Below are 26,566 nucleotides of genomic sequence, written 5' to 3'. Positions count from 1 at the left end.
TGCTTCACAAAAAGAGAAAAAACCTCTGAAAATGATATTAGTTATTAGTTAACTAATTTGCAAATTTAGCGTACCACTGGCAAGAGGGTTAGTTAGAAGAGTCAGCTGCATTCTTAACTTTTTTAAATGTCATTTTGACAGCAGTGCAGCCACTCAATTCCATGTGCTATATAAATTTGTTTCAAATTGAAGTAAAATTTGTGCAAGTTCACTGATGAAATTCTTAAATACAATTAATCCCAACACCAATTTCCTGCCTGCATTTAATTATCAAAGGCTTATTTGGCAATTTATGAAAACAAACTTGTGCGAACAGAGTGCTAACATTTCTTACAATACCTTCTTCCTTATACAAATTTGATAGTAATTATTCCACTATATCTTTATTTAATATTTCCCATCCATTGTAACTCAACAAAGGGTGAACAACACAATCAAACCTGCACTAAACATCTTGCAAATTTCTACATTTCATGTGTACAAAGCACAGACAATTACACATGTAAAAAACATTATTTTCATTTGTTAATTGATACACCACCATAAAACATCGTTGAATAACCTCTACTTCTTTTCCATTCCTTCTCCCGACATTCAAGATTGATTACATGTACTTTACACTATGTTACAAACTTTGAATTCATTTCTCCATAGAATACATACATTGGCATAAAGAGTGTTTCTATACAGCATCTACCTACCCAGCCTGTGCCTCCAATTAAGACATTGCCACAATCACCAGAGGCAATCACTCAGAGGTATGAGAGCCACTTTCAGGGGGAAAAATGGATCAGCCCCAAATTACTGACAACAGTATTTTGAGATGCTGTCTTAATTAGCTTGCAAGGGATTTCAATTATTTTTAAAAACATTCCCGCCCCCTATTTCTGACAGCCTTGGATCTGCCACTGAAAAAAAAACCTTCATGGATTTCAGCCATGAAGGTAACTATTGGTTATATTCTGACAAAGTTTTACTGGGCTTATTTCTTCATTTGCAGAACTCTAGCTCTTAGCAGTTTGATGATGATGTTTACTACATCCAAATGCTGAATAGCTGATAGATAGGAAGTTCATTCTTGTAAAAAAATAAAGAAGCGATCGGTGGACGTACAGCTTTAAGTCCTATCCAAAGGACTTGGTAATCCCGAGTTATACATGTAAACCAAAGGGTAATGGCATATACCCTAAACTCAGTCTGTGTGGAACTTCGTAACTTTCAGATTTGGGGCAAATTTTTTTCCACCGAGCAATCTAAATCCCCAAATCAACTGAAATTTCCTCAAACACTTTGAGCCTGCCGGGCTGGGTGTAACAAGCTGGATAGAAACACTTAAAAAAACTCACTGTACAACGACATCGGATATATAATCATCACAATATACAAAATGCATGTATATTTTTGAATACTACTCTCCACACTAGAAAGACCTTAATTTCTTTTCTTTTTTTTCACTTTGGCACTACCATTGATGACAAGTTGATGAATAAATCTTTGTTAGATTACGAACACATAATGCTTCTGAGCTACCACATTGCAAAATTTCCATGAATTCAGTCACACGGAAGGAATACACATACATGATTTGAACTATTACAAATATTAAAACAAGATGAAGACTTACAATACATGAGTTGCAATTACATGTACATTATTCATTATTCTGCATAAATACACCAAAACAGGACATCATAAGTATTCGTGTTTTTGGTCCTTCCACCTCAATGAAATGATCTTTTAAAGATATATTATCATACTTCAATATTTATGAGGGAATGGGAAAGATTGGTCTAGATACACAAAGAAAAATAGGAGATAACAGAACAATGGAATGAAATCCTAGAGTAAAAAACAATACACTTCCACAGTGTAAAATCTGAACTGCTATTATACACATCGACAATCCAAGCACCTTTTAAAAATGAACATTTCTACATTAATGTGTCGGTTATGAACATATGGCGTCTTTAAAAGAAAAAAAAACATACAATGGCAATCACACTTTCAGAGAATTCTTTTAGAACATATACAAAACTAAAAATAATACTGAACCCACATTCTCACTCAATCCATTTATAAATAGAAGAATTGCATTTAACCAACACAAGAAAGCAAGCACAAGAGAAAATCAGACGTTAAAAAAATAGTCTGGCATTGCGAGGGAAAGAATGGTAAGACATATTGCTAAGCTACAGATACTCTGTTTGACCTAAAAGAAAGTTATATTGCAACTAGTTCTACACAAAAGAATCTTGCATACATTGAAGAGCAATTCTACAAGGTTTCATTTTCAATAAAGTTCCGGCCTTGGGCCATATAAGTACCGAGAAAACAAAAATATGAAATTGCCTGTTGCATCTTAATAAACAAACACAAGGCATCAACAATAACATGAAATGCATTTTTTTTTCTGGCAATATGTGTGTATTCGGTGACCTTAAGGTATTCCCAGAAAGAGCTTACAGGTATATCTATTTTTCCTTTTTCTTTCTGCTGACGACAATAAAAGACCAGTTCCCATATATGGTTTCAACTTTAAGTATACTTATTCCTCAGATACTATGTGATACCGTATTGCATTCTTTTTTAAAATGTATTTTAACAGTGAGAATGTAGTCCCCAAATTGTATTTAATGAGCTAGAAATTTTGTCTAAACTGTGTTTTAAAGGCCCAGGAGAAAGAAAATTACATTGCTGACACACATCGAGTGAGCTTTTGGGTCATTACAAGGACCCCCACAAAAATGCGATGAATACATGTGAATTTGTGAACTGGTCTATGTCTACAATTCGCAAAGAAAAAGAATTCTCAAACCTCAGGGCCCCGTTTCATAAAACGTTTTATCTATAACAAATGCTAAATTTCTATGACAAATTTGCTCTCAGCCAATCAAATGCGAGGATTTCAGTAGCTTATAACAACTATCGTAACTTGTTATTGATAACCAGTTTTATGAAACAGGGCCAGATACCTACTTCAAGATGACACAAATAAAAGATAATGATTGTCTGAAAGGGCTGCATATTACACTGGGTGAAGTTACGTTGAAATCGTGCTTCACCGTAAGACACACACAAACCAACAAAATATAGTCTACTTCAGCAATTGAATACATACCTTTAGGCAAGACAAATATGAATTACTACCATGATAAAAACAAAAAACAAGTCACATCATCCCAATAATATAGAATCTCTAAAAACTGTATAAAAAAGACAAAAATACAAGGTTTAGTGATCATCACATTAGTCTGACTAAATATGATCAGAATTACAAAGTTTGGTTTATTCTTGTGGCAAAAATTACATCATCATAAAAACAGCTGCGATTAAATCATCTCTTTTTGGTGGATTCGATCATGTTATATTGGAATCATTCATCTATACTTCTCTACACTCTCATAATGCTGATAAAACGTTATTGCAAGGTTGAGTTGCGCTACAGAAACCTCCCATCAAATCGTTCGTTATCTGTTCAAGCTGTCCGTTCATGGGCAGACTTTTGTTGGAGTTGAAGAATTATGAACTATGGCACGTAATTACGATGGCACTACAGTGTAGGGTCAGGGTTTGTTCGTATGAACAGAGGACCATTGAAATTTATACTGTAAACTTCCCTTCTCTCAAAGAACTGATATCCCCTTCTCCCTCTCTCTCTCTCTCTCTCTCTCTCCCACTCTCTCTTTCTCTACCCCACTTTCTCTCTCTCTCTCTCTCTCTCTGCTGCTCTTTCTTTATTGACGTTCTTCATCCCATCTATCTCCTTATCTTGTCTTCACTTATCAACTCTTTCTTTTACTCCCTGATATTCTTTGCACGAACGAACGAACGACCTCTTTCTTTCTTTCTCTGTTCCTTTCTTTTTCTCTCTCTCACTTCTCTAATCATCTCTCCATACCCCTGTCCTCCATCTCCACCTCTGTCCCTCTGTCTGTCTGTCTCTCTCTCTCTCTCTCTCTCTCTCTCTCTCTCACTTTCTCATTAAAACAACACACAGTGGTCCTAATATCACCCATCCCCTGGGTTGTTCAACTTTTCAGAACAAAATATGAATTATTTTTAAAAATGGTAACATACCAGGCAAGATGCGAGCTATCAACCTCTACATATTTTCAGCAAAGTCCTGTACTTATTTAAAGTTCTTGAACCCTTCAACCAATCCCCAATAACCCTTAGGATATGATTTGATTTTTCATTGACTCCAGCCTCCCTAATTCTCTTGGACTTTAAGTGTTTAATGGGTTATTTCATATGTAAATGTGACAGTGTTATTGTGTGCATAGCGTATGGTTCAGAGTGACAACTTGACATATTGACTGATCAATTGTCTCTCTTCTGTATTTCTTGAGTATCGATGTGTTAAGAAATTATAATTGTAACAAGTCCTGCAGGCCTAAAGGGATCAAGTGCCTTCCTAGAGCCCAAAAGGGTTCATTGAATCAGTTATGTTTATTACCGGGGTAATAATATATTTGTAAAGCGCTTAGAGACATTTGTATAAAAGCTAACTATTATTATATTATTATCAAGGGACATCATCTGCATCAAAATATTGATCTGCCAGAGATATTTGACAGAATTTGTTTTCTTTTCGATGAAACAAAGGGTTTGTTTCCATTGTCAATCTACTGGGGCTCTGTTCGATTGTGAAGTAAAGAGGCATTCTGCAAACTCTCTTGTATGGATCCTTGCTTCTTCTTGGTGTCCATATGGAACCATTATTTACATGGCATGTAAATCCAGTCTTCACCTTCTGACACAGAGCAAACACAAGAACTACAAACATCCAAAGGCAGTGAATACATATGTGAAAGGGTTCAACCCTCATCAGAGTAATAGCATGTTTTGCGGTGGTGGAGCTTTCTCACTCCCGGGCAGGGAAGGATTGCCCACGAACTGATGTTTCTGAAGGTGCTTCTGCAGGGCGCTGTTCACAATGAACGACTTGCCGCACACGGGGCATTGGTGGGGTCGGAACTCCGTATGGATCCGTTCATGCATGTTCCTGGCACTACACTGGGAGAAGCGCTTGCTGCAGAAGCGGCAAGGGTAAGGCTGCTCACCGATATGCGTGCGCACATGGATCTGCAAGTAGCGACTCTGTGTGAAAGTCCTTCCACATATGTTGCAGATGAAGGGTCGTATACCATGCACTTTCTCGTGGTGCGCAAGTGCAGCAGTGTCGTCAAAGCGCATGCTGCAGAACCTACAGTTGTACAGTGGACGCAAGGCAGAGTTGGACTGGTCCATTAATAGATTCTGCGCATTGTAATTTGGAATGGTATCATATGGAACGTTTGAACTAGGCGTTGGCATTTGATCTACAGGGGACAGGGGGCTCAGTTTGTAGTCCCCATTTCTTACATGTATTCTCTCGTGAACATTACGAGAGCTCCCTTGGGTGAAACGCTTGGAACAGTACCGACATTGGTATGGTTTTTCGCCCGTGTGCGTGCGTTCATGAATTTGCAGATATCGGCCTTTGCTGAAAGCCTTCCCGCAAAAACCGCAGATATGATCCCTTGGCCGCATGTGCGTCTGCTCATGGCTGACCAGCAAGGCAGCATCAGTGAAGGTTTTATTGCAATATCGACAGCTTTGGATAGCTTGACGCACTGGAAGATTTGGCACAGTGGAATTTTCGCTATTCGTTTCTGGAGCCTTCTCGCCTTCCTTCTCTCCATGTGCTATCTCTGCAGCTTCGTTCTCTAAGGCTTCTTGCGCTTGCTTGCAATTCTGTTCAGCTTCTTTCGCTGCTTTAATCCTTTCATGGATCCTCTCATGCGCGTTCCTAGAACTGGTTTGACTGAAGGTCTTCCCGCAGTACTTACAAGAGTAGGGTTTCTCCCCGGTGTGGATCCGGACATGGATCTCCAGGTAGCTCCTGTGCGTGAAACGTTTGCTGCATATGTCACATGAGAACGGGCGCAGCACATGGGACTGCTGATGTTGTTGCAGTTCTGAGGAAGACGCAAAAACCTCAGGACATTGTCTACAAGGGAATACTTGCCGCTGCTGCATCGGGGCAGGATGGATTGGCTGCTGCATAAGCATAGCTGGGAGGCCATTTCCCCCATGCATGCCACTGCACTCATGCCGAAGCAAGTCTCTGCTTCGTTTGAAGCTTAGACTGCACTTCTTGCAGTCATACATACCCCAGTTGCCATGCTTCTGTTCATGGACATTACGGGATGTCATCTGGTTGAAGCGTTTCCCGCAAACTCTACATGGATAAGGCTTTTCACCAGTATGCAAACGTTCATGCACACGCAAGTATGCCTTCTGATTAAAACCTCGTCCACAAACACCACAGATGTAGGGTTTCAGAGAGCTATGAGTAAGCTCGTGTTGCATCAACTGACTTGCAAAGAGGAAGCATTTGCCACAGAACCTGCACTGGAATGGCTTGGAGTCACTGTGGATGCGCTTGTGGGTTCGGAGATGACTGCCGTCTCTGAACCTCATCCCACAAGTCGGCACATCACACATGAAAGGTTTGATCCTGGTGTGGGTCCTTTCATGGGTGTTGCGTGCACTCCCTTGCGTGAAGGACTTATCGCAGAAGCGACAGCTGTAGGGTTTCTCTCCTGTGTGGATGCGTATATGCGTGCGCAAGTACTCTTTATGGCTGAAACGTTTGCCGCAAACATTGCAGAGGAATGGCTTGTTGACATCCACGTTAATTTGGTTGTTTCCGTTTTCTGCCACCCTTGAGCCCTGCATACAGGCATGCCCTTCAAGATCTTCCTTTGTTGGGAACAGATCGCCACACAACTCACACTTCTGTCCATCTACAACACTATGCGTGATCATGTGAGCATTGTAGACCAGTTCAAGAGCAAACTGCTGTCCACACACGCCGCATACATACGATTTCCCACCTCCTGCTGCATCTTCTAAACCACCCTTGTTAGGTCCCTCAATCTCGGCCCAAACGTTGTCCCCGTTACTACGTTCATACTCCTCGTACCTTTGCAAATTTAGATCCATCATTGGCTCGCCATTGCTCATGACATAACCACCCATCCTCTCACTCTCTTCATCTGACCTCTGACCTACTGTATCATAATACTCCGACCCTTGACCTCCATTCTCATAACCTGGGGAGCTCTCACTCATCTGTGCTTGCTCTACGGGATTCTCTCCTCCGTTCTCATATGAACTCTCACCTGTAACCTCTGAACCCTGACCTCTTAACTCTGAATCCTCATCTCTAGCCTCGGAACCATGACTGCCGAAGTCTGACCTTTGACCTGTGAAAGCCTCGTTGTTGGAAAACCGTGTCATGGCTTCAGCTTCGGCCACCATGGCAGCAAGGGTCTGTCTGTCGATGCTCTTGACCACATGATGACTGGTGGAAGATCCTTTCATGACTTTGTTGTGGGAGTAACGGAGATGTCGGGCAAGGTAGATGGCAATGGTGAACAGTCGACCGCAGAACTCACACTTGTATGTTCCAGATTCTGTAAAAGCAATTTTGGGAGACAGTATCAGTATGTCTGCTGAGAATGTTAGTGTTTGATGGTCACGTCTTCCTACCCCACACAGTTCTCACATCAATAGAATACATGACCCAACAAAGCACATGGCACAATCTCACAATATCTGACTAATATAGTCAGACATATTGCAAGAATGGGATCATAGCATTATTTCTCTGAGCTTCACTCCGATGACCTTTCACCTTCTACCCTGTAAATACTGTGATAAACTCTCAATCAGATATGATGAAATCTCTCACAGGATTCTCAGAAATTTAAACAGTACCAGCATTTCAATGTCAGTTCTACTGGCCTCAGAGACTTTGACTTTTGACCTATGAAGGTCAATGAAAAAAGTGCATGCTAGTATCTTTCTTTGTTATCCTCTAGAGGGGTTCTAATGGAAAATACTACAAACTGAATCAAATGCAAAATAGATTTGCAGACTTTCATCTTCGACCTAAAAGTGAATTAACTCATTTTCCTTCTCTGCTTTGCACTTGCACAATGTTTGAAACTCATTCCTGCAATATAGACCATTTTCTTAATGTAATCAAATTTAATGCACAAATCATTGTCAAGTGCCTCAATCGTTACAATTGATTTCATCAACCTGTTATGAATAATTATATTTCAATAGTCAGAATGTGAATTGCATACATGATGTGTTGTTAGGTGAGACAAGCCATAATGTGTGTCCTACCAAGCAACAATCAATGTATGCAATTTGCATTCTGACTATTGCAATACAATTATTTGTAACAGGTGAAATAAATCATTTGTAATGAGGCATTTAACAAAGATTGGGTGCATTCGAATTGATCACATTATGAAAATGACCGATTGGTCTTGAAGTATTGTTATTAGGAAATGGAGGAGACAATCTGACCAGAGAAAAACACAATAACTGAAATTCAAACCTAAACCAGGGTCCACGCCTCTGATTTCTCACTTTTGGCTAAAAGGGTCCACAACACAAAGGGAAAAAATCAATAAATCAATAAATATTGTTTAGCTTTTGAAAAAATGGAGGCAAAAACATATCCAGGTCTTTGACTTTGGTTGTATTTTGACAGTTTTGTTCATGTTCTTTTTTCACTTTCTTGGCCAACCAAAGTAAATTGGTAGCTTATAGACTATGGTTTAGTTTTAGATCACCTTTGTGAAATCAGGCCTATTGCAGACCTGCCAACCACTGGAATTCAAAAACTGTATTCTTTAATCCCAAAAGTTGTATTTTACTGACAAAAGTGGTATTCTTAAAAATAAACACGAACTGTTACGCGGATCAATGCTTCTTACAGTTCCTACATACAGGAAGAATTTTTGTTATGGATCATTGGTTGAATTTGCATGATTTTGTCACGACTGTTGTATTCGATAAACCAATGAACCTCCCAAAATTGTCGATGTGGGATGCTTGTAGGATACTTGACGAGACAGAATGGGCATTTTGCCATTGAAAATGGCACACACACAAAGGAAAAAAAAAAGAAAAAAAAAAGAAAATCATATTTTATTGGGGAAAATCGTACTGTCGTATTTGCTTCTAAAAATCGTATGAAATACAACTAAATCGTACTGGTTGGCAGGTCTGCTATTGACTCCTGCAACATCTTCAGAGGTAAATGCATACACATCGTTCTTGTATCTGACTCAGGGAAAAAAATACATGGGGCTCGGGGTGAATTAGCCCTCAAGTTGCCCAAAAGAGCCCCTGAAAGTAAAAAAAGAGCCCCCAAAATTTGCATAGAGTTCAACACAAAACAAATTAAAGAGTGTCATTTTCATGCAAGCAAGCTTGAAAAGTAGCCCCCCAAATTTTTTGAATAATTTTTTCCCTGATCTGACTTACTTGAGTCATACATAAGGCTGGCCAGCTCGGAGACAACGTCCAGCTTCTTGGCGAATTCCTCCCCGTAGTAGACCAAGAGTTCCGTGGCAGGCTCGATGGCTTTGCAGGTGTGGTAGTAGATCTCCCCAAGGTGCTGGAAGGCGACCAGGTTCTGCTCGGACAAGTTGCGCGCGCAGTTGACGAAGCGGAGCCAGTTGCCCTTCCTCTCATTCTTCCCGTCGATGCAGTGGATCACCTTGCCCTGGACACAGATCTGAAAGATGTCCAAACAAACAAACTGTAAGGTTTATTGTTGAACTTTCCATCGGTATGCCCCGACATAATCATCACATGCCTTCAATTCACTCGTTTTCATGCATTGCATATGACAACCTGTTCAAGTTCTTGTGCTATTAGAGTATACGACTGTCAAATTAACTTGCAAATTAATAATAATACCCTATACTAGACTTCTCATGCCAATAAGTCTGTGACATATCCAGGTTTCATAACAGCCATCCATCAAGCCCCATCTACAGAGAAAGTATGATATGCAAAGCCTTTGTATCAAACAGATCCTGCAGCTGAAGTAAACCATCTTGCAGAGTCGACTCCCTGCCTTACGCCCAAACTCTCCCACAGTAACATGTCCCTTTCAAAGCAGATTCTATCTATAGGATATCCAAATATGACCCATGCACAAAGTTTAATCGCCCTCAATTCCCCTTATTTCCCTACGACAGAACATCAAACTAACATCGTCCACCCGTAAGTGTTGCAGAGAATAAATGGTTATTAAAAAAAGACTGACACCAAGAGATGGCGTAGCCTGAAATTTGGACTCTCTGCAACCTTCTTCCTTGAAGAAATATTCCTCAAGACTTTGTAGAATTCTGGTAAAAAAACGATAAGTGTATGAAGTAATTTCATTGAATATCCCAGGAAGGCCCTCATTAGTATTAATAATGTTCTCCATGAGGACCCTGTAATGAAATAATCAGCCCGGCTTTAGTCGAACTACCATGATAAGGCATTCAAGCATTCAAGGAATGAAGCTAGAGGATTCTTGAAGACCAAGCACCCGAGATACCATTACACAACACCAAATATTTAGACATTAAAGCACATAAGAACGTGTATGGTAGTATTTAATCTAACAGGATGTCAGGTAGGTGCTTAAAAAGTTAATGGTTTAAAGGATTAAAAAGTTACATATTTCTTGTTAACCCTTTGCTGCGAGAACTGTGTTGTTTCTGTACTAAACCAATGGGAATGACAGAATTTAGTAATCAAAGGGTTAAAAGCATAGCAGGCCTACCTCCCAGGCAAATCCACTCCAGTAGCCAGCATCATTGCTCACAATCTCCCCTGCATAGGGACCGAAGCGCACCCCTTTGGGGATGTGTTTCTCGGCCCACACCCCTTCCCCGCACCCCTCCACACCCGACTGACGGATGGAGAGGAAATCAGGGAGGGTCAATCTGGCCCTGTTTTCGCACTCCCCAGGGACCGGTTTGTCTTCGATGATGGTGAAGGGGTGCAGAGGACACTCCCCTTCATAACGCTCCTTGCATTCCTCACAATCTAGACAGCAACAAGAAAAAAAGAGAACAAGGGAGGATAAAAACGAAGATAAAAATTGTAAGAAAAGTAATACACAGCACAACAGAAGCTTCATGCTGTGGAATTGGGATTAAAAAAACTTTTAAAAATTTAACTGGGCAAGTTTCAACTTAATCAAAAACTGTGATCATTAACAGCGCATGAAAGTTTAATGTCTCAAAAAAATTCTGGCTTTACAGGATCTTAATTTATTGTAAAATGAATTGCTGAATGAGACGGAAATCAAATTTTGGCAAATGCAAAGTTTTTATCCTAAAAAGTCTACATCTTTAAGGATTTTCATGGGAGAGCCTCAAAATTCCTCACTTTAACTGATTTGTTATGACAATCTATATTTTAGGTCCTTGATTATCCTCGAGGGCCCTGCCGTCATATTAGTACCCTAGCTTAAGCACAGCTATCATGAACAAGGCGCACAAGCATTTTCTGAATTTTCTGAATTTTCCTCCTACCGGGCAACCATTTACTACACCTGGCTGAAGAGTGGTAAAAGGAGATTGATATCTCGCCAAAGGCTATAAGTGCCACAGCGGGACTTGAACCACAAACCAGATGATTCACAGTCCAGCGACAAAACCACTAGACCCCGACACTTCTTCCCTCTAACAAGAACAGACTACAAGAATGCATGAACACAATATGGAATTACCCATAACCTCCCGATTAGCAACAGCAACTAGACTGACTCGCTGAGTAGCATGCAAAGTAAAAGGGGACTGTGGCGTGCTTCTACTTTTATACCAATATTTTTTACTACCCTTACTGAATATATCGTTATATGCATCAGCATCCACGCATGGATGGGTTTGGCCAGCGCTATTATATGGTTCGCAGGTAGACATATTTCATCCCTGTGGGCCTCTTTCTTTTATTCTTAATATAGCGTGATATGAACCCACACTACTTTGTTACGTACTCTCTGATTTTCAAAAGCAACAATTTATGAAAGCAGCAAAAGTAGGCTTAGGCGGTTGTACCATGCAAAGGTATTTTAAAAGGCTTAACGATGCATATCTACAGGAGCCCCATTTCTTTTAACAAGCAGAGACCATATTTCACATTAGCTATTGTACCATGTAGAAGCTATTGAAATCGGTGCAGAATGCCTTTCTATAGCCATGGTACGGAATGTATTGTGTGTAGCCACATAAAAGAAAAACTATTAAATAACGTCCCGTTTGCCATGACCTCTTTCATGAAGAGTTCATGATTATTCTGTTTTTCGATACCTGGTGCGATCATGACTCGTCCTACTTCTACCGGAGAGCTGTTCATGAGAGATTTCACAACCCTGGAGACTTTTGTATTATTGAATAATAATAGCTCGTTCTTATATAGCGCATTTCAGGACCGAAGGCCCTCTCAGAGCACTTTACAGATAAGTATATTATTAACCCGGTCATTGGATTCAGGCTTACCTGCACACAATGTATGCACATTCTCCACTCCCTGGGGAGCATTCCAGTCAGGCGTCATTTTTACAAGCGCACACTTGCTAATCTAACCACATTAGCTTTCGCATCCTACCGGGTACGCATTCAACACCTGGGTGGAGAGTGGCAAACGAAGATCAATGTCTTGCCAAAGGAATTAGTGCCGCGGCGGGACTTGAACCGCGGGCCTTGTAATCCACAGTCCGGTGACATATCCACTCAACAACAACACCTCTTCACCACGTCAATTATGTTTACAGGGAGCGGCATATTTTGTCATCATGAAGTCGGGCTAACTCAGACCCGGGAGAACTCGGCCCGCTGCAAAAACAGTCAGTTTTTGCAGGTTTAGGGTTAGGTTTAGGGTTAGGGATAGGGTAAGCGTTAGAGTTAGGATTAGGGTCAAATTAAAAAAGACTGACTGTTATTGCAGCGGGCCGAGTTGTCCCCGGTCCGAGTTAGCCCGGATCCCTTATCACAGAGAAATACCATTAAGCAATGATTCTATGAGTTCAAGAAGGACGTATGTATACTTCTACAAAAAGGGCGTTAACTCTGGATCAACGAATAATGCCCTTCTTGCTCTTCACGGATGAAACCATCTGTTTAGAACCGGAATGGCATTAACTATGCAACTGTATAAAGGAGTGTCAGGTATAAAATAATGTGATAACAGCCTTCTGGCTGCAAACAGGCCACATCATCATTTTCCCCCATATTCGGTGACAAGTACACAATTTAACCTACTTTTACTTGAATGGGTTCAGTAGAGGAACCGCAACCCTGGAGCCTCTTGTATTGATCACCCCAAAAGTTATTTTTACTTGAAGTAGTATCGTCTATGTTTAAGGCATTACATTGAAATATATTTGTTGATTGTGTGGTCAATGCTGGCTTTCTCTATTTCTGTCCCTCTTTTTCTCTCTGTCTATTGTAGTCTCTTTTTATGTGCTTAGATGTTTATTTATCCCTTATACTATGTACTTGCCCTAGTGATTTTTCTATCAATAAGCCTCTGTCTCTCCCCCTCTCTCTCTCTCCCTCTCTTTCCACAGATTATACTTTTATTTGTTCTCTCTCTGCTTATGTTTATTCATCATTGATGTACCTGTCTTTGTGCTCATATATATGTTTGTCTACAGGAATGTCTCCGTCTGTGTTTCCATCTGTCTAGTCTAGTCTCCCTTCTCTCTTTCTATCGGTATTATAAGTATCATTTTTATCAACTTTAGATGTTTCACTACAATGCCTACCCTACCTATTTAGTGATTCCCTTTCTCCCCCCCCCCCCCCTCTCTCTCTCTCTCTCTCTCTCTCTCTCTCCCTCTGTCTATTTGTATGCTCCCCCTTCTTTCTCTGCCCCTCTATTGGTCTCTTCATTTTTCTTCCATTTCTCCCCCTTTCATTTCCCCCTTGCTCTCCCTCCCTTTCTCATCCCTCCTCCTTCTACCCCCCCCCCCCCTCATAATACCCCAACACAGGACACCTACAGATGAAGCTATCATCTGGCACGCAAGAATGCAAATACAATTTTCGCTCCTCCCCCCCCCCTTCCCTTCCCTTCCCTCCCCCTCCCCCTTCCCTTCCCTTCCCTCCCCCACCCCTTTCTCCTTCTCCTTCCCCCTTCCATTCCCTTCCCTCCCCACCCCCTTTCCCTTTCCTTCCCTCCCCACCCCCTTTCTCATCCCTCCTCCTTCTACCCCCCCCCCCTCATAATGCCCCAACACAGGACATCTACAGATGAAGCTATCATCTGGCATGCAAGAATGCAAATACAATTTTCGCTCCTTCCCCCCCCCCCCTTCCCTTCCCTTCCCTCCCCCTCCCCCTTCCCTTCCCTTCCCTCCCCCACCCCCTTTCTCCTTCTCCTTCCCCCTTCCATTCCCTTCCCTCCCCACCCCCTTTCCCTTTCCTTCCCTCCCCACCCCTTTCTCCCTCTCCTTCTCCTTCCCCCTTCCGTTCCCTCCCTCACCCCCTTTCTCCCTCTCCTTCACTTCCCTCCCCCAACCCCTTTCTCCCTCTCCTTACCCCTTCCCTCCCTTCCCTTCCCTCCCCCAACCCCTTTCTCCCTCTCCTTACCCCTTCCCTCCCTTCCCTTCCCTCCCCCACCCCCTTTCTCCCTTCCCTTCCCTTCCCCACCCCTTTCTTCCTCTCCTTACCCCTTCCCTCCCTTCCCTTCCCTCCCCCAACCCCTTTCTCCCTCTCCTTACCCCTTCCCTCCATTCCCTTCCCTCCCCCAACCCCTTTCTCCCTCTCCTTACCCCTTCCCTCCCTTCCCTTCCCTCCCCCACCCCCTTTCTCCCTCTCCTTCACTTCCCTCCCCCAACCCCTTTCTCCCTCTCCTTCCCTTCCCTTCCCCACCCCTTTCTCCCTCTCCTTCCCCCTTCCCTTCCCTTCCCTCCCCACCCTCTTTCTTCCTCTCCTTCCCCCTTCCCTTCCCTTCCCTTCCCTCCCCCACCCCCTTTCTTCCTCTCCTTCCCCCTTCCCTTTCCCTTCCCTTCCCTCCCCACCCCTTTCTTCCTCTCCTTCCCCCTTCCCTTTCCCTTCCCTTCCCTTCCCCACCCCCTTTCTTCCTCTCCTTCCCCCTTCCCTTTCCCTTCCCTTCCCTCCCCACCCCTTTCTTACTCTCCTTCCCCCTTCCCTTTCCCTTCCCTTCCCCTCCCCACCCCCTTCTCCCTCTCCTTCCCCCTTCCCTTCCCTTCCCTCCCCACCCCCTTTCTTCCTCTCCTTCCCCCTTCCCTTCCCTTCCCTCCCCACCCCTTTCTTCCTCTCCTTCCCCTTTCCCTTCCCTTTCCTTCCCTCCCCCACCCCTTTGTCCCTTCCCTCTCCACCCCCTTTTCCATCTCCTTCCCCCTTCCCTTCCCTTCCCTCCCCATCCCCTTTTTCCCTCTCCAGTCTCCTATCCCTAAATTTCAAGAAATGGCAATCATGGGGAGTGCTAGGGGTACTTGCACAAACACTTTTGCTTTCTCTGTCCCCAAACCCCTCCCCCATACTTACAGATACTAATCAGCCTCCCCCCCCCTCCATCATACCCCTATACTTACAGATATAGCGATCATCTGGCATGCTAGATTGCACATACATTCTCCTTCTCGCTGCTTGCCCATCAACAAATACTGCATTGTCTGGAGAAAAAAACAAAACAAGAAAAACCCAGACAAACATGAATTATCATTCATATAACAGACTATTTATTCAGGAAGAAAACAAATTTATACATAGATATATGCACGAGCAGTATGAGGGAGAGAGAGAGAGAGAGAGCAGAAGAGACAGAACTTGAGCATACTATACAAATATTTACTTCTCCAGACAATTGTGAAACCCATTGCGTGGTTCACATTGTCATAATCAGTTGTTACATCAGATCATGTGTATGCTGTATATCACTTTGGGGATCACGGTAAAAGTATAGTCTCCCCTCCAATCATTTTTTATTAGCTCCTAAAATGACTTCATATTTGATTATTGTGATTATTTAATTCAGGTTTAGACAGATAACTGTTGACAGCTAGTTACACCAGCAGTTCCTGCAAAGAAAATTAGTTTGTTGCTGGTCAGATGATGTTATGTATCACTCATCTACTTAAAAAAAGAGAGAAGTAACTAGACATTTCTAACCCCCTGGGTATCTGTTTTTACTCCCAGCCCTACATCTAATAATACTAATAAACCTTTCTTGTCACATAATGATATAACATCCCTAGGTGCTTCAATAGAATTTGCAGGTTATTACCCTGGCTTTAAAGGGGGTGTAGCATGGCAAATACTGGTTAACGTCATCTACGACTTCTTTGGACAACTGCACGTAAACGAACGGACTTGATTAACGGCCCATTAGTGTTCGCGAATCAGACCGAAGAAAATACTGCGGTCGTGTCGTCCTTAGTTGTATCATACTTGATCAGCCTTGAGTCAGGCCATGGAAATGACACATAGTCTCGTCATGCTACACCCCCTTTAACTCTGGCAGCTGACATCATTGCACAGAGCATTTCAAGGAATAAATCTTGCCAGGTACCCATTAAACACCTTGATGGAAAGTTGGGCTGGACTCACGAGAGTGGCAAATGTGGATTAATGCCTTGCCAAAAGACGTGAATGCCGAGCTGAGTATTGAACCTACACCCTTATTAGATGACGAGTCAAGTGAATGCTTCATCTCTTAATCTATTCACCCACAACTATGGACTAATCAGAACAAGCTATCTACATGTACGTGGTTTTTATCATGAGACGTGAATGCCGAGCTGGGGTTCGAACCTACACCCTTGGGGGAGAGTCAAGTGAATGAACCACTATACCATGACACCTCTAAATCTATTCACCCACAACTTTGGACCAATCAGAACAAGCTATCTACATGTACATGGTTTGTATCATAAGAACCAGTGAATGAAGTACTATACCATGACACCTCTTAATCTATTCACCCACAACTTTGGACCAATCAGAACAAGCTATCTACATGTACATGGTTTGTATCATAAGAACCAGTGAATGAAGTACTATACCATGACACCTCTTAATCTATTCACCCACAACTTTGGACCAATCAGAACAAGCTATCTACATGTACATGGTTTGTATCATAAGAACCAGTGAATGAAGTACTATACCATGACACCTCTACATCTATTCACCCACAACTTTTGACCAATCACAACAAGCTATCTACATGTACATGGTTCGTATCAAAAGATGTGAATGCCGAGCTGAGTATTGAAACTATACCCTTGGAGGAGAGTCAAGTGAATGGACCACTACACCATGACACCTCTACATCTATTCACCCACAACTTTGGACCAATCAGAACAAGCTATCTACATGTACACGGTTCATATCATCTCCATGAAGCCAGAACTGAAGGGCATTAACCCTGATCAGTTTTATCATTAACCCATTGTTTACTGGAACCGGTTGGCTCATGTATTAAAGCCTATGGGAATGAGAGAATCCAGTAGTTAAAGACTTAATGCTTGTATGGCTCTCAACAAAAAGGCAGTGTAAAAATGGCATGCAAGTCTACTTCATGGTGCATGAGTTGTGAATGATAAAAGTCAGTTAGTAAATGAAAATGATAAGAAAATAACCAAAATTATCAAGAAAGATTGAAAGAAGAACATGAAGTGCAGATGGATGCAATATCAAGAAAATGATAGAGAAGGAAAAAGGCCAAGGGACACATATTGAGAAGGCAGACAGCGAAAGACAGAGAAACAGAGAAAAATAAAAACAGTGAATGCCACTGGGAAATTGGGAGAGCCAGTTGGGGTAAGAGAGAGGGAGTGAGAAAGAGAGAGACAGAGAGAGACAGAGAGAATAAAAGTGTAAACCAATATCTGGCAAGACAGAGTACAATACATAGAGAAAGAGAAAAGAATGGAAAGAGAGAGGGAAAGGAGGGTTTTAAAAGCAGGTCAACGGAAACAGACAGAATCAGACAGACAGTATTCAACTCCTGAATAATGCATTTTTCAAGGCCGCTATCTACACAATACAAACAATTGTCACAAAAATAGAAATCAGCTCAATTTCTCTGGTAGGTGCCTATACACAATAAAGGCTGGTTAGTGGTTAGACAGCATAAACAGTGCCCCCAAAACACAAAATTATGTTCTAGTTCAAATAAAACTTTATTCTTGAAAAAAAACATTCTACAGCTCAACTTCAAATTTGTGTACCTTACAAATCATGTTAATATTAAAGTAAGCGAGTAAACGTAGGACCGTTACATTTACGTTTGCCATTCATTTAGTACACACAAGCTGTCGTGGTAAAATGCCACAGTTAAAATTACAAGAACAAGCCATAACAGAGGTCTGGTTAGTCCAGATTCTGTCAGTTTATATTTTAAAATCTTCAATCATCTATGTCCTCCTCTCTTACACGCATCTCACACAGCCCCCCTCCCCCTCCCCCCCCCCCCCCCCGAAAAAACCCAGTCAAGGAATGTCTCCGTTTTAGTGTTGAGTAAGGCTGCGATATTCAAGTAATCGCGCTGTTGACAACTACTTAAGTACGATTTCTCGTACTCGAATAAACGGCCGCCATTTTTTTTTGCACGTCACTGGCACCTGGCACTTTCCAGGCGGACGCTTACCCGTGCCCGGCGGGGAGAGCTCCGGCATGGTGGTACCGTGGGTAAAAACATTTCCCAGCTCAATCACTGTCGAGTATTCAAGTATTCGCCTGTAAGCATGGGTGTACTCGATTACCTCATTACACGTTATGCACAGCCTTACACGGTGCGTTATTTTCTCAGCTGATCGGATGCACGACACAGGGTAGTCCAGGCAGTGGACTACGGTCTTGTATGCTTGAAGGTCTAAAAAGTTTCACTCTCGGGTCTTAGTGGCCACCTCTCTTTAGAGGTTACCTTTGTATTATAGTGGCCATGGGTTTTATCTCCCTTAACAAGGAAATGTGTGTTATAGAACTTGTCTAGAAAGGCCATCTCTCTGCGGTGGCCATTTCTAAGTTTCCCTTGGGTGGCCTTAATAGCCAGGTTTGACTTGACTGAATGCAGATACTGAGAGTGCAAAATATTGCTCCCATCCCCAAATGGAATAAAATTTCGGTTTTTCTTCTAAGTCCCTTCTCCCTTTAAAAATAACATTAAGGTTCCATTAGAAGTTGGACTATCAGGGCACATACACATAAGACTATACAATGTAGACTCTATTGAAAAGAAGTTTTTAACAGAGTACAAAGTTCAGAGAGATGCATGCTATACCATTGCTATAAATATAGCATTATTGTGAATAAGAGCCCTGCACCTACATGCCTATTGATCGTATCAATACGATGTGATAGCTACCTGCACATTAACAATGTGCCAAGATAGTCTATAGAAAATGAGAAAAATAATACTATTGTATACATTTTTTCTACCATATCTCATACACTTCAAATGAAGTACTCATAGAGCAATATGTTTGTACGTGTAGAAATTACATGCCTACACAGCATTGCTGGTGTAATGTGCTTTGTAACTTGTTTGGGCTGTTGTTGAAAAGAAAGCCATATCGCGTGACAGTATGGAAAAGATTAATTAAAAAAAATAGAATGTAATTAAAATGTACGCATTATAATGGCCTGTCTAGGAATCATACACTTTAAAGACCACACCTGATGCTATTTCTTGCTCATAATTCAATGAAAGTCAGGATTTATCATAATTACATTGTCTTTTTTCCTGAGCATCTCCACGTTTGTGAGAAACTTTATTGAAAAGACACAACATACACATTAAACAACATCTCATTACCAGGTACATACATGTACTACTTATTCCTTGATTATAAGGCTGTGCACAACTGTGTAATGAGGTACCCGAGTACACTCCCAGGCTTACAAGCGAAAACTCGAATATTCGGACGCCATGTTTTTTTTTAATTTACATTTTTTTAATTTTTTTAATTTTTAATTTTTAATTTTTTAATTTTTTGTTGCCTCCACCATACCACAGGAGCAGTATCCCAGGTTCGTCTCCAAAAACTCATGCAATTTTACTTCGAGTTGCCGTGTGGGTACTCGAGCATTCAACTACTCGTCGCAGCCCTACTTGATTATACCTTCTTTTTTTTTTGGGGGGGGGGATACGCACTACATGTTTATGATGCAAGGATAGTTGGTGTTTGCCAAAGAATGAAAATAGCAATTTAACATTTAAAACATCTTTGAAGCACTTATCTTTTCTGTTAGTACTGCTTTTCAGCACAATACTTTACTACAAGCCATGCTGGGTCCATGGCACAGCTGTAATAGTCTATATAGACCAAAATACAAGTGACTTGCTCTAGTCCATAATGATAGATATGGTAAGACCTCTCTACAAGACAGAAAGAAAAATGAAAGTCTTCTCCAATCCATAGGGTTGGCTAAAATCTCACATGAGATAAGGATGGCCAGACTGATATCAGGGGAAAAATTGTGGGGGCTACTTTTCAAGCTCGCTTGCATGAAAATAACACTCTTTAACTTGTTTTGCATTGAACTCAATGCAAATTTGGGGGGCTCTTTTATGACTTTCTGGGGCTCTTTTGGGCATTTCGGGGGCTCATTCGCCCCCAGCCCCGTGTATTTTTTTCACTGACTGATATGGTATGATCACGAGTACATGTAACATCCGTGTACACCTCGCAGGCTTAGCTAGGATTTAGGAGGGAAATAAACTTCCGGCTTAGAGATGGACCATACCAACAATGAAACATCCAACCCACAGCATGGTATTGGCTGTTTAATGCTGATGAAGATGATGCCCTAGTCTACCATACGCGTAGTATCACAAACACATCGCCGCCAATTACTCTCTAGTTAATTTTCAACACCAACCAAATTTCTAACTTCACCCCTGCAACCACCCTCTCAGTGTTGTAGGTGGCCCTTTACAGCATTTAGCCCTGGTTCATTTTGTAGTACCGGTACATTTGATAATTGTGTACTGTGAGGTTTGGGATCTACAAAAATAATACAAGATATTGGCTCAAGCTTGCCCGGAAGCACAAACTGGTAGGAAGGCTGCACACAGATATGGGTACATGGGACTACACACACATTTGGAATACCATACTTTCAAATTATATAATCAGTTATATTTGGAATATGTGGCAATTTAAGAAACATGTGACATTGCTACTTGTTTTCTTCGACATAATAAGAATAATAGGAATAAAAAGAAGCTCACATATTATCTTGTTACGTTTACTGGAAACCACCCTTCTCTTAAAGTTTATCGGTACTAGTTTACAGAAGGGATTAGACCACCCAGCCAGGTCACTGACAGGGGGCTATCTCATTAACTCAGCTCTCAACTACATGTAACATAAGAAAAAGGGATCAATGGTCACCGATTAGGCACTGTTTGTTGTATAGAGGGCGCAAGTAGCTACAAGTAGTGCAGTGGGCCTTTAAAACTCACCTTGCAGAGCCGGACTAGATCTGGCCTCACATTCTGACTCATCTCTGCTGCCCTCTTCTGCTACTTTCTCATTTGAACTTTGACCTTCTGACGCCTTCTTGACCTTGGGTGAAATTTGGGCTATCTGCTGGTGGACGTATCTGAGATGGATGGCCAGCTGGCCGGGCCCAGAAAACTCATAATTGCATAGGTGGCACAAGGAAGATTTGATTTCTACAAAGAAAAGGGTAAACACAATTATCATAATACGGTATAGAAAACCAATCACAGACTTTAGAGCCCAAAACAGTAACTGTTGCAAAATGAAGAAACTTTGTGAATTTGTATCAACAGCAATTTCAGCAGTAAGAATTTGTTTTGAGCAATATCGTTAATATCATTCACATTACCAGATGTGTGGCAAAAAGGAAAATGTTTGAATCGCTTCCTGAATATGTAGGACTATTACATGTACAGGTAGATGCAGGATGAATAATAAAACAATGAGGTGAATAAGACCCCAAAAATTGTTTTCATTTTAATTTCTTTTTCCAGGAAGGATACAGATATTTTTAAATTCATCATGAAAAAATAAAATGAACAGGACCTACATTTCTGGAAAATGAAAATCATGTCTACCATGCTTTATAACTTTTGTTCTTAGTGATCCCTTTACAGTACTTACAGTCAAAAGTGTACATAGAAAGGGGAGACACACAAAGTCCTCACATTTAGTTTCTCTCGCCTAAATGTGTTAGTGAGAAATAGTGATTCAAGGGGGGGAATGCTATCTTTAATTCGTTTTGGGCAGATGGGCATCGTTTCAAAAGATAGTCATAGGTACAATTTCACAGACATCCCATTAAAATAATATGTGCTAAATTTAATGCAAACATTTCAAAGGATTGTTGGCAAGCTTGTACTAATGACGAATCTGTGGAATGCTGCCCATGTCTTTAAATACATGTGGTTGTCGAAGAAAGTTTAGTCCCTTCCATGCCAACTGAATTACCAGTAACTACTGTAAATTTTCAAGATCAAAATATCTATTTTCTATTCCTTGTTTTATGGGTGGATCTTCCATAAAGACAATCTTATGAAGGTATAACCAGCTTTATATTCTGGGCGAAAGATTTCAGCCTAACGTTGCCTCGGATTCTGAAACTAAATCCTGGATTTAGCTCATGCTGCAATGATAATTATTAACCTTTACATGTAGGTCAGTCAGGGACCCCATGACTGTCTGATTATCAAGATATTTATGATTGGAAATCGAAACCAAATTTTGCGCTTTCCTAACAGTTTCCATAACAGTACAGTCTATTAAGAAAAACAAGTAAGGTAATACCGGTCACTGAAATATTTTTTATTTTTTGAGGCACTTCTTGATCATTTTGAAGCACAATTTTTTTTAGGGCTTCAATATTACACCATATAAAAAAAAACTGATAACACATAGGGCCATGCATCTCAGATTTAACATTGTTAAATGATGCCTTTAAACAGCAAGTTGAAGAGGATAAATGGTAACTATACCTGTAATTAAATTATCTGCTTGATTCATTTGTTCTCCAGATTGTTCTTGAGGCAGATCTCCAAGGTCTTCAAGGTCTTCTGATAATCTTCGTGGAGATTTCTGCTTGCGCCGACCAGACATTTCCATCTCTTGAATTCATTGATTTCTTTCTGAAAAAGAGAAGTGGAAATTTCATCATTTTAGGATGAGGGGGATTGTTGGCGAAATTTATATGTTTTTAATGTTTCGAATTCTGTAAAATTCATTTGTAATTTAGCTTTTGGCTACAATGAGTGAATAAATACCTTGAATTGAAAAAGTGAACCATGAATTACCAGTTTCTTGTCACTATCCTATCCTTTTGAACATCCAATATAGCAGGTATAGCATTAGCAGGTATGGCTCGACACTAAAAGGCACTCACATGGGCACCTAACATCAAAAATTAAGCCCAGAGCCCCAGACCCTGATTATTTTGATATTTTTACATAAGGCTCATGCAAACAAGACTATTAAAAAAGACCACCTTCCTTCTTGACAGCTACGGTACATGTAATCCAACAGGTAAATGCCATGGTACTGAGAAGGAAATTTTCAAACTTGAGATTCTGAAGCATCAGTGTTAGAATAGGGCTTGTCTTCTTCCTGATGATCAACTTGATCAGCTTTTGACACAAATAATTGACAGGTCTGGTGCCTGGCCCCTCACTCTGGGAACGGGGGACTGCATGCATGTTAAAAAAATGTTCGGTAAAGGGGTACTTTTCACGCAGCAAATTCTGGCTTTTAACACACACAAAATCGGCCCGTATTGACTTTACACACCAGGCTTAGGGGGGGTGGGGGTGTTTTCAAAAGGAGGGAACATGCATACGTGTACCCTAAATAACACTGAGTGGGGGGTGGGGGCGGGGTCTGGTGTCAAATAACTTGTATTACTGCCTATCATTTAAAGCTTTGTGTTGCTATTAGGGAGCAAAGCTCTCGTGTGCAGGAAAGTGTCATTAATATCTAGAAAATACAAGGATGAACTGGGCCAAAGAAAAAAAGTGCCAGTATCACATATAACATGATTAACCTTCGAGTGAATTTCTATATTTTGGATTTGGGGGCAGCACGTGTTTAAAAACTTGATTTTAAAAGGAGATCACTGGCTACCACGGTACAAAAAAAACACCCTCAAATTTCAATTGATCAAGTTGACAGAAATCTCATCTTCAAAATGTTTTTTAGCTTATAAAGAATGTTTTCAAATTGGAAAAAGGTGATTTTTCCATCAATTTTGCTAATTATTTGGGCATCTATGATTATTTAGAAGGGCGTGTGACTGGAAAATTTCAAGACTAAAATCTCTAGAAAAGATGGGCTGGGATGTGATGTGCCCATGACCAACATTCTCACTGTTTCAATTATTTTCACAGCACGGACAATGAATATTCAATAGCGTTTGACTCCATGGACACTAGAAATCGCGGTAACTCAATGAATGTTAAAGATAAACATGCGTTTTGGTAAAAAAAAAGAAAATGAATTCTCACAGAATCTAACGAAACTTACACTGCATGTTCAAGATTACAAATAAATGTCATGTGCCAAACAATTTTGGAAGAAAATGTATACTGCCTGAGTAATGAGCATAGAAAGATAAGGAAATCAGGGTAGTACTAGCCCCGACACCATGTGTGTTGTCCCATATACACCTTTCTGTGTCAGTGATTGTTACTTTACCAAGACTCTGCCAAATTTATGATGATTTTGATGACTCCAGAACCTTGCATTACACACCATTACTTACATGATTAATTTTTCTGATCCATTCCACACCTTTTCTTTCACAATGCAATCGCATTACCAGTACTCAAGTTTATCTTTAAAACAACAACAGGAAACATTTTCTTGTCATCATGATCAGGAAAATCTGAAATTACGAGGTTTATCACGCCCACTCTAGACTGGTATTCCTTGATAAAACTGACAACTGTTTACCTTCCCAATACACAGACGGCAACCCTTGCCACATGCACAAGGGAGGGGGATTAATTAGTGAATTTTCAACGGAATGCATAAAAAAAGTTTGCCCTCTGTTTTTCTTTATCTAGACTTGATGGAGAAATAATTGGTTTTAATTGAAGCAAAAATATGAAACGGGTCAGTGAAAGTTTGAGCAAAACCCACTTAAAAATAACAAATATATGAATATTTGAATGTGCCATCAATCAAACACAAACTAGCTAATCTGTGGCATATCTATAATCTTGCAAGGTCCCCTCCCATCTCATCTGCCCTTCAAAAATGTACACTTTCCATTAAGAAAATGTTCAATCATACATTCACCCTAAATATAATTACCAGTACTGCAAATATGTTTTATACAATCCCTGTATGAAACAAGTTTATTCTGTCATCAATAACTAAGAAAAAAGCAATTTGGAGGAGAGCTCGCAGGATACCTCACAGTGTTCTCAATTTGTGTTTCGCTGATGATAACTTCAAAAACTTACAACTTCCCTATCGTAATTGGATATTGCTCAACTTTCACTAGTTGTATGCTACTGATGTACTATCATTTTTCTGCTTTTATTACAACCAAGATAATATCAAAGTGGACTCCTCCTTTAACAGTTTGATTTAGAAAAGATGATGATTGGAAATAAAATAAATCTAACTTAGATGTAATATATAAGAAAATCATTGTAAAACATAAAAATATAAGGACCGACTTAGAGCTAAACTTTCAATTTTCATGAAGCTACTTGCGTGAAAAAATTGGCCATCACAAAAAACTGCATTGCGTAACCTCCCTTCATTAACTGTACTTTGTACTTCAGTCTCAGTATACGTATAGAGGCGGTCAGTGGAGCCCGACATAGTCTCAGCGGACTGATGAGACTGAAGTTAGTGATTAATGAAGCTTTCCGTCTAGACTCGTCTCCAGTCCAACTTGATCTTGAAGTAATTCTTCCAAATTCATGGAATTTAATTAAATACCCACCCCAAACATAATTCATAAACATGCAACAGATAATCATAAAGAAAACTTGAACATTTCAACACGGTTCATGGTTATCACCAATCACTGCACTGCAAAGCTCCGCAGTTGTTCACATGTACTTATTGCAATCTCACTTCGGGTATGAATGGAATTGCCATTTCCCGTTCTTCAGTCATGTATGACTGTATACAGCTGTGCACGCGAGACACAGATCGATGATGCCTCTCCAACGAACTGCCACTGGCACAGTGCACTCTTCAACTCAACTCTCACTTATTCACGCATATCAACCCTCAATTATACCATTTTATCATTCATATCTCACGAATCAGATTAAAAATCACATACTGCACCTTTTACTCTACCCAGCTATGCAGAAGAGACTAAATTCGGTTGAATAAGGCAGCCTTTGTTCGCTTTTCTCCCCATCTTTTCGTTCGCGGAGGCTCCGTAAAGTTTACATTATATTTCGCGAAATTTGACCTCTTTCCAATTGACTTTCCGGGTCGTGCCTTTTGGGTGACCTCAGGGGGAGAGCAACCTTTCCTCCAGGGGGTATAACACTGCAGCGGGTGGTCCGTTGCTAGCCATCGACAAACTTTCGACCAATCGCAGGCCAGGGATGAATGCATATTTTATCAGTCCAGCTCATCAAGCCATTGAAAAAGGTTACTATACCCGAATAAAAAGGTGATTGATTTAAAGGTAAGGGATTGGATTATCATTAGAGATTAGCTCTTTTGCTAATCAAGAGATGATTAAAAAAAAAGGGCTTGTCAGA

At 40.8% G+C, this 26,566-nt stretch overlaps 1 protein-coding gene across 1 annotated transcript; it reads right to left on the bottom strand.

Annotated features, from left to right (window-relative positions):
• Window positions 1-3,056: 3,056 nt before the first annotated feature.
• On the bottom strand, window positions 3,057-26,267 carry LOC588048 (zinc finger protein 26). Its single transcript, XM_030977845.1, has 7 exons — window positions 26,139-26,267; window positions 22,814-22,963; window positions 21,299-21,511; window positions 15,419-15,499; window positions 10,634-10,899; window positions 9,337-9,589; window positions 3,057-7,463 (listed from the first exon to the last, which is right to left on the bottom strand). Exons 2-7 carry the CDS (start codon window positions 22,938-22,940, stop codon window positions 4,828-4,830), a joined length of 3,576 nt encoding a protein of 1,191 aa, XP_030833705.1. The 5' UTR covers window positions 22,941-22,963; window positions 26,139-26,267; the 3' UTR covers window positions 3,057-4,827.
• Window positions 26,268-26,566: the final 299 nt, after the last annotated feature.

Source organism: Strongylocentrotus purpuratus, unplaced genomic scaffold, assembly GCF_000002235.5.
Source record: "Strongylocentrotus purpuratus isolate Spur 01 unplaced genomic scaffold, Spur_5.0 spur5_scaffold_1, whole genome shotgun sequence".
Lineage (NCBI taxonomy): Eukaryota > Metazoa > Echinodermata > Echinoidea > Camarodonta > Strongylocentrotidae > Strongylocentrotus > Strongylocentrotus purpuratus.
The sequence above is the reverse complement of the archived record's forward strand: the minus strand, read 5'-3'. Positions and strand labels throughout refer to the sequence as shown.